The following is a 9,657-nucleotide window of genomic DNA, read 5'->3' as shown; positions in this document are numbered from 1 at the left end:
CACACACACACACACACACACACACGGACAAAAGCAGCTTGTTTCAGTCTGAGGTATAGTCCATCAGGCCAGAGCATTTCTTTTATGCTACTAGGGACGAAACCTAGGGCTTCATATGTGCTAGGCAAGTGTTCTGCAAGCCCAAGTCTTAAAAACAACAACAAAAACGAAAAACAAAACAAACCTCCCTAGGTGATCCTTTTGTGAAGTCAGGGGGAATAGCTGATTTCAATTTAAACTGGCCTTGCTTGTGAGACAAAAACACTGAACCCATGATAAGAGCAAACATTAAAGTAGGGCATGGGGAATTGTGCAAATAATTGATGAAGTGAGTAGACGTATAAATGGGGCCCAGCAACTCCATAGTAAACACGTATTTGGCATCACCATAGGGAGGATTAACCTGTGACTGGTCCTATCCCCAACATCAAATCCTCAGGGAGAATAGCCTGCTTCTTTCAGTTCCTAAATCTATATTTCCAGTGGTCCTCAGCCATGACTGATGCAGTCTCTGAGTTGAGTGTCTAAAGGTTCAAATGTTTGAAGTGCACAGTGCTTTGTTTTGTTTTTATGATATTTATCTTCTCAAGAGCTTTATCTGAAATAGTAGATTGTGGTGATTATCTCTATTGTTTTTATTATTGGTTTTTTGAGACAAAGTTTCTCTGTGTCATAGCCTTATCTGTCCCAGAACTCATTTTATATACCAGGCTGGCCTCTAACTCACAGAGTTCCACTTGTCTCTGCCTCTCCAGTTGGGACTAAAGTCATGCCCTACCCAATTGGCTTTGTGTTTTTGATTCTTAATGGTTCTAGCTTTATTTTAGAACAGGGTATCACATAGTCTAAGCTGACTTGGAATTTTTATATTGCTGAAGCTGGCTGTGGACTTCCTGATCCTTCTGCCTCTGGTTTCCAAATGCTGGAGCTCCAAGTGTTCTTTCATCTCTATACCTTGTTATCAACAGGCCTGTTTAGCCTAGACTGGCCTCAATCCACAAGATCCTCCTGCTGTCTTGCAGAAGGTATTAACTAACACACAAGCCCTTGAACTTTGTAGGATAACAAGGTGTCTACCAAGCTGGTATGGGACTGCATACGAACATTTAGCATGAGACCTTGGTTACAATCCCTATCATTCAGCTTGACTCTCAAATTCTTCAGCCAGATACTGAAAGTACAAGATAAGACATCAATGCAACTCACCATAGTAATCCCTAACTTTAAACACTTTTCTGTATCTCACATATTCTTAATGCTTGCTTCAGGGACATTCAGCTTTCTCCAGAACAGGAAACCTATTTTCAAGGACAATCCCACACGCTGTGTAACAAAACTAGAACTGTCTGTGTGATAGCAAAATCTGCTATTATTTGTCTGAAGAGGGCCTAAAACCAAGTACCCTTGAGAACCTCTATAATCAAAAAAGGGAGCCAGCCAGGTATGATGGCTCACATCTATAATCCCAGCTCCAGGAGGCAGAGGCTGCCTAATGGCTGTGAATTCAAGACTAGCTTGGGTTACAAAGTGAAACCATCTCATTTCACAAAAACCAACAAACCTAATGAAAAACCAACAAAATTATGTGTGTGTGTGTGTGTGTGTGTGTGTGTGTGTGTATATATATATATATATATATATATATATATATATATATATATGTATATAATATACCACACATCTTGACTACAGTGAATTCAACCTTAAAATGTGTTTTAGGGGGATGGAGAGATGGCCCAGAGAATTCTGAGCACCTAAGTTAGATTCCTAGCACCTATATGAAGGCTCTACATTGTAACTACAGTCCCAGGGGATTTGATGCCCTCTCCTAACATCAGCAGGCTCTTGCATGCATGTGGTACACATACATACACTCAGGTGCACATACATATTGATAAATATTCTTTTAAAAACACATTTAATCCCAGCACTCGGGAGGCAGAGGCAGGTGGATTTCTGAGTTCGAGGCCAGCCTGGTCTACAAAGTGAGTTGTAGGACAGCCAGGGCTATACAGAGAAACCCTGTCTCGAAAAAAACCAAAAAAAAAAAAAAATTGGGGGCATATCAAACCATGTTATTTAGAGTCCTGAGAGTAGGGAGGGGCTGTAGAGAGCCACAGGGTAGATCTTCCTGGTTCCCTCATAACTAAAAACAAAATGTAGGACTTCAAATTAAAATGCCTGTAATATATATGTCCCTGGCTAGCTTAGAATATGCTGTGTAGCCGGGCGGTGGTGGCGCACGCCTGTGATCCTAGCATTTGGGAGGCAGAGGCAGGTGGATTTCTGAGTTCGAGGCCAGCCTGGTCTACAGAGTGAGTTCCAGAACAGCCAGGACTGCACAGAGAAACCCTGTCTTGAAAAACCAAAAAAAGAAAAAAAAACAAAAAAAACAAAAAAAGGATTTGATTTGCTGTGTAGACCAGGCAATTCGTGGAGATCCAGCTGCCTCTGCCTCCTGCAAGCTTCAATTAAAAAGTGTGTGCCTTAGTGGAAAATGTATTTTAATGTTGAGAATATGTTGAATTCTGGTTGGCAAATGTTTTGAGTGTGTAGATATATTTTAGTTATCCCCAGTTAGTTGAGTTTTGATACAAAAGGCATTTCATAAAGCATATTTTTTCTCATTTTGGTCTGAGGGTATAAGAACAAAATTCATTCCTCTCATGACACAGTGGTATTTAAGTTGTGTGACAAAATGTACACTTAAAAATATTAAAATTCCGGGCTGGTGAGATGGCTCAGTGGGTAAGAGCACCCGACTGCTCTTCCGAAGGTCCAGAGTTCAAATCCCAGCAACCACATGGTGGCTCACAACCATCCGTAACGAGATCTGGCGCCCTCTTCTGGAGTGTCTGAAGACAGCTACAGTGTACTTACATATAATAAACAAATAAATCTTTAAAAAATATATTAAAATTCCATATCCTTATTAAAATATGCTAAATATATGAGGGTTGACCTGGCACAAAATTAGGTTATGTCAAAAGAAAGATTATTATTAGTCATTTTAAGGAAAAGATTATTTTTGCCATAAAACTCAGGAAAAAATCTTGGAGAATTTCCACATGTACGTCATTCAACATGTAAGCTGGCTTGGAAGCCTGAGGCAGAATTGAAACCCTGTCTACCTGAGCTACCAAATATGTTCAAATCTGGCCTAAGAGACCCTGTTCCCAGCTCCTGGGGGTGGGGCTTCTGGGATTCCTCACCTCCCTTGAGGTCCTGAGGGCAGTTTTATCTTTTCCGGGAGGGGGGGGGGTGACCTTTAGCAAACACTGCAGGATGTATTGAAATGCAAATTATCCCCTCCCCCCAAGACACCTTTCTTCTTTCCTGGTTGTTTTTCTTCTTCCTGGTCCTGTAGCCTAAATTCTCTAGAGATTTTTGGCATGAGGTCAACAACTAGCACAAAGGTGTGGAATAGTTTTTGCTTTTTGAGATAGGGTCTCTTTAGCCTATTCTGGCTTTGAATTCAAGGCAATCCTCCTGACTCAGCTTCTTAAATGCTGGGATTACAAGTTTGAGCCAAGGTGAGCAACTTTTCCAGGAAAATGTGCATGTTAAGGGCTTTTTGGAACAGAAAGGAGTATTCACTAGAAAAGTGGTTTATTTGCAGCCTTCTTACTTGTTTACCACGCAAGGCTGCTCCTACTCCAGCCACAAGGCTGCCAGTTCAGAGTAGGAAAGCCTGGCTTGCTTAGCCTTGCTGTCTGCTATTTCCCAAGTTGTAGACTTCAAAGTTTGGTGGAACAAACATTGTTATATAGGGTCTTGTTATATATGGGCTGGTCTTGAACTCAAACTGGCAATCCTGTTTTTCCTTCCAAAATACTGGGATTCCGAGCATGTAGAGAACACAAGGTACTTTTGAAGCTTTATTTTCATACCTCCAACCAGACATCCTATCTTCTAGTCTCATTGCACTTTACAAAATTAGATAAAACCCTTTCATAGCTAAGGATATACTTTCTCTCCCCTCTCTCCTCTCGTTTTTTTGAGGATATACATTATATTTATCTTGCTTTGACTCCCTCATTTGTGCTTTTCTCTACAGTCATTTCTAGGTGTAAACAAGAATATTAGGTTATTTTGTTTTGAGGGATTTTCCCCCTCGATGCCTTTTCAGAGGTCGTTATCTGGGGTAGTAGTTAGCGTGTGCACGCTTTCCACACAAGCTGTTTACTGTGCCTGCAGTTACAATGAGCAGTATGTTGGCACTGTAGTTTTGAGTTTGTCTGTCCTTCTGAGAATGCCCTAAGATTAATTATTTTGTTCTTTTTGAGTGTATGCAGGCCCAGCCTGGCCTCAAACTAGGTCTACTCCAGCCTTAGCCTCCAGAGCACTGGAATGACAGGTATTTGTCAGTGTGGTCTAAAAACTGTCCCGCAGGTTAAGTAAAAAAAGAAAAACAACAACAAAAACAAAAAACCAGACTCTACAGAGTTTATCGCTGGTAATTTAAATTCCGAGTTATTTTTTTTTTAATCAACAATCTTTATTTAAAACTTGAGGTCTCATGGAACACACTGGTAGGGAAACAGACTTTTGCCAATAGTGTCTCTAAACTGAGAGTTGGTAAATGAAGTGAGTCTGAGCTTTGTTTGGTTTACAGATTACTGGCTTGATAGTGTGGAAGGAGGAGTGAACCCTGAAATTGTGCTGGATGGGGCTACATGGCCTTCGAAAGTACCTTTACTTTTGCCAGTAATCTTAGAAAATGCGCTTGGTAGGAAGGTAACAGAATGTCCAGCTGTTCTTATTGAGGCAATCAAAATGCGAGCCCTGTGGGATGTTGTGTTACAGAGAAAAATGAGAGATTGTGTTGCTGCACTGAGTAAAAACTTTCCTCCTAGCTAAGCCCTCTCCGCTCCCTGATCATAGTGATAGTCCTCTCTAGCAGTGGGCATGCTTAAGTTTCCTCTTATTTCAGCTTCTTCCCGTGGCCTTGCGACTCCTTAGTCCTTCATCTCGGTAAACTTTCCCTTCGACTTACTTTTCTTCCCACCCTCTTCTTTTCCCCAGATAGTTTACCCCGCCCCTAGCCCGCACCACCTACTCTGCCTCACCGGAGGCTTCCCGCTTCTTCCCCCACCCCCCACCAACCCTATCTGCCCGCCCTCCGCAGGTTCGGAAACCTCCAATCAAGAGCGCCGAAGGTGTCGCCAAGGTCCGCCCCGCCCTCCCTATCCACCTCTTTTACCCCCCGTGTTCCCTCCCCCAACCCCCCCACCTCAAGTCCGGCGGACCCGGGGGCTTCAGGATCTGGGAGCTATGAAAAGTGTCTGCCCAGGCACTTCCGGTAAGAGCGATGTGGCGCGAAGCTCCCCGCGGGACCCTTAAGGATCGGGTGGCCGACGGTGAGGGAGCCCGGTGGGGAGGGTGCCGGCAGGGAAGGGGTGCGGGAACCGGAGCCCGAGCGAGCTGCCTGGAGTGAGCGTTCCGGGCGCTTCCAGCCTCCCCACGGTGAGTCGGCGCCCCCGCCTCCCAGGCCGCTCGGGTCCTCCTCTCCACCCCCCACTCCGCGAGGGTGACGCCGCCTCTCCACGGGCGCCGCGTGACCGGAAGTGGCGCCATCTTTAGCCTCTTGTGCTATTGACAATAACAAGCCTTGGCTCGCTCCCCCTCCCCCTCCAGCCCTGCAGCTCCCCTCCCTGAGAGGGAGAAAAGGAGGAGGAGCTGCAAGCTTCGCTGGCTCCCTCTCCCCAGTCGCGCCTGCAGAAAGTGGGGAAGAGGGGACGAAAGCAGGGGAGGGGGGACGGCAGGGCTGTTTACCTGTCTGCCTCCTTCGCCCCCCCCCACGCCCCCGTTCTGTTCACTGCCGGTGTCAGCCTATCCGCCTTCCCAAGCCCTCCCATTCCCCCGGTGTGCCCCCCCCCCCACTTTCCTCCTCGTCCTCTGTGCTTCTCCTCTTCCTTCCCTTCCCCCTCCAGCATTGCCACCTCTCCTACAAGCACGCAGGCACATAAACGTAGGTTTTTGATGCTCCTCTGCCTGTTGACCCCGCTATTTTCATGTTTCCAACAGGTTTTTCTTCCCCCAATCCCTCTGCTGCTTCTGCTGCTGCTCAGGAGGTCAGATCTGCCACTGATGGTAATACCAGCACCACTCCGCCCACCTCTGCCAAGAAGAGAAAGTTAAACAGCAGCAGTAGCAGCAGTAACAGTAGTAACGAGAGAGAAGACTTTGATTCCACCTCTTCCTCTTCCACCCCTCCACAACCCAGAGATTCGGCGTCCCCTTCAACCTCGTCCTTCTGCCTCGGGGTTCCAGTGGCCACTTCCAGCCACGTACCTATACAGAAGAAGCTGCGGTTTGAAGACACCCTGGAGTTTGTAGGGATTGATACGAAAATGGCTGAGGAATCTTCCTCCTCATCTTCCTCATCTTCGCCAACTGCTGCGACCTCACAGCAGCAGCAGCAGCAGCAGCAGCAGCAGCAACAACTTAAAACTAAGAGTATATTAATTTCTTCTGTGGCTTCAGTGCACCATGCAAACGGCCTGGCTAAATCTTCTACCGCGGTCTCTAGCTTTGCTAACAGCAAGCCCGGCTCAGCTAAGAAGTTAGTGATCAAGAACTTTAAAGGTAACCAAGGCCAAAATCCATAATCACCTACTAAGAATTTGACACTTGAGCAGTCACGTGTGTGCTATTTATGTTAATATATTGAACAGTATAGAGGTCGCCTAATGTTTTATGCATAATCAATGAGTGGAAGGGAGGTCCTGTTTTTGGTGGAGGGTTCTTTTCTTTCCCGAGGTGTTTGTGTCCTGCCTGTGAAGCATACTCTTTGAGTGTTTCCATACAATGTTTTTGAGGTCTGTCTCACCCATTCTATCTGATCTGCTGTTCCTTCCCACATTGACAGTATGGTTGATAGAGATTTTACTGGTGAGAAACTTGTCTTCTAATGAGGTCCATTTCAGGTGCATAGTGAGTCTTGGCACTACTGAGATTCTTGTTTTTATAGGCCACATACTCCAATTCCTAAAAATGTAGGTAGCAAGGGTGACAGTTTCATTTTTAAATGAGATTTATGGTTAGGTTTTAAGTGTAGAGTACTGTATTTGTGAAACTAGCACAGTTTGGCGAAACATCTTTTGGGTTTCTGCAATCCTTCCCAAAGGTAAGGTCTGAAAATCAAAACTGCTGTGTATATACACCGAAGCAGTGACTATCATTAGTCTAAAGATAGAAACAGTTAACTCCATCTTTCGTCTCTAAAATGGGCTCTTAGGTATTGACCTGCAGATATTAGAAAATTTGTGTATACTGTTGTTTGAGATTACTGATTAGGAGTTTGATGTACGCATCAATGAAAATAGAAAGTCAGTATTTAAAATGTATTTTGAGTTAACTTTTTATCTGTTGAATGTGTTTCTGTTTTCCTGGTTTATTTTTTTTACCCTCCTCAGCTTGTGCAGGTTAATTAGATGCTAGAACTGTATTCAAGATGGGGAAGTGAATGAATGAACTTAAGGCCTTGGTGGCTAAGTATTAGCTTGTGATTGAAATGTTGGTGTGAAAAAGAGCAGTGTGCTACTTGTCTGAAGCAGGGGGTTATATATAGTATTGTTTATTTTTAACCCTTTCCATCCTCATGCTCTCAAGAGTCTTAAATTCTTTCTGATTTATTAGTAGAGCTTTCTAAAGTGAATATGAACTGAATTTATAGATTTATTCATTCATTGTTTCATTTAAAGATAACCAAAGCAATAGGGAAGGGTTTTTTTAAGAAATGAGCTGTGATCCTAATTTCATTTGCAAATTGATTTCTCCTGAAGGCATTAGGGCCTTTGAAATCTTTAATTTGTTTAACTTATCGCTGATGAATGAAGTTTAAAGTCTACATTAAAATTTCTTCCCATTCTGAAAATGCTGCATAGGTTCTGGAGTCCTTTAGGTGTTACTTCGGTTTTGTTTTGTTTAAAATTTGATTTTGTTTCTTTAAAATTAAGAAATGTTGTGATTCTGTGATTGCTGCATACATAAGGGAGTCAAGCAGACCTGAATCAGAATCCCAGCTTTGCCATTGACTAGTTATGGTGACCTTGGGCAAGCTTAGCAAATGAGTTCCAGGCTCACTTTCTTCAGCTGTAAAGTTGGGGTTGCTAAGATTCCCTGAGAATGTGTTATTGTTGAGACAATTTCTATAAAGTTTCTAAAATACTTTTCATAAAGTGTGTACTCAATATTTTAAATCTTCCCTACATGATTCATGTCAGCTTCTGTTTAACACGTGATAAAACAAGATCAGAACTGCTATTTTTATCTGTCATTCTCAAATTTTTATATTTGAAGCAGTAACAATCAATAGGAGAAAAAAAATACCTTCAATTTTCATAGGTGAGTCAAAATAACAGTATTTTGGCATCTTAAATTTTGTTTATATTGAACTTTTAAATATCACAGTTACTTTAATGTTGAGGTATTAAAAGGATCCTAAAATAGCAGTACTGTTCTATTTTATAGTTCTTTGGTTACTATATACTTAATATTTTTCTAATTTTGTTTGCATATTATTTAGATAAGCCTAAATTACCAGAAAACTATACGGATGAGACATGGCAAAAGCTAAAAGAAGCAGTGGAAGCCATTCAGAATAGTACTTCAATTAAGTACAATTTAGAAGAACTCTACCAGGTATGTATTAATATGTAAAACCACACTTTACTAACATAAGCCAAGATGGAATGCATTTGTATTTTCCTTTCTTTAAAGATTTATTTTGTATGTGCATGTGCTAGTGTGTGTGTGTGTGTGCCCTTGGAGACCAGGGCTTAGGTTCCTTCTAAACTGGAGCTATAGGCAGTTGTGAGCTGTCTGATATGGGTGCTGGGAATCAGATTTGGAAAGAGTTCTCTTAACTGTCCCCTGTATTTTAACATCCTGAAATACATTCTTTAGTAGACTTTTTGATCACTTAGTAGTTAAATGGTGCGTTCTTTTTTATGATCATAACACACAGTATAACTTCAACTGGGCACACATAATTGGAGAGTTCTGATAAGGCCTTATTAATATTTTGGTATAGTAGAGGTATGACCCAGACTGGGATGTTATAGCATAGATTAGCAATTTTTTTCTGTGGGATGTCATTTCTGTTGTGGTAGTTCTTGTTTAGTTCTGTTCCCTACATATAGGAAAGGCCTCAAGACATGCAGCTCTTTACATTCCTGCATCCTTTCTTCTGCCTTAGTTTTTAAAAAAATTATGTTTACTTGTTCTGTGTGTATACGTGTGGGCAAGCCATGTGTGGAGGTCAGAGGACAATTTATGGGAATCAGTTCTTTCTTTTCACTTTATGGGTTCCAGGGATTGAACACAAGTTATTAGGCTTGATGGTAAGTGCCTTTACCTGCTGACCATCTCCCTCTTGTAAATAATTTTTAAAAATTGCATGTGTGGTTATGAAAGAGAGGGGAGAGGAGAAAGACAGTGTGTGTGTGTGTGTGTGTGTGTGTGTGTGTGTGTGTGTGTTACAGCACACATGTGGAAGTCAGAGGACAGCTTGCAGAAATTGGCCTCTTTTTCCACCATGTATTTCGGGCGCAGGATCAGACTCAGGTTGTCATGTTTGGTGCTAAGCACCTTTTTACTAATTCGTTAGTCTTCTCATTGGCCCTGCCTCATTCTTTTTTTTTTTTTTTTTTT

The 9,657-nt window shown here is 42.5% G+C and overlaps 1 protein-coding gene across 3 annotated transcripts in view; it reads left to right on the top strand.

The window, feature by feature from the left end:
- Positions 1-9,657, top strand: part of Cul4b (cullin 4B) — a 101,444-nt gene that overhangs the window by 62,970 nt on the left and 28,817 nt on the right. For all 3 annotated transcript variants that reach the window (XM_021154130.2, XM_021154129.2, XM_021154128.2), the window contains 3 exons: positions 5,129-5,302; positions 6,028-6,588; positions 8,531-8,646. In XM_021154130.2, the coding sequence (XP_021009789.1) occupies positions 5,129-5,302; positions 6,028-6,588; positions 8,531-8,646 (851 nt within the window). The remainder of the gene's footprint in view (positions 1-5,128; positions 5,303-6,027; positions 6,589-8,530; positions 8,647-9,657) is intronic.

This window comes from Mus caroli, chromosome X, assembly GCF_900094665.2.
Source record: "Mus caroli chromosome X, CAROLI_EIJ_v1.1, whole genome shotgun sequence".
Classification (NCBI taxonomy): Eukaryota; Metazoa; Chordata; class Mammalia; order Rodentia; family Muridae; genus Mus; species Mus caroli.
The sequence above is the reverse complement of the archived record's forward strand: the minus strand, read 5'-3'. Positions and strand labels throughout refer to the sequence as shown.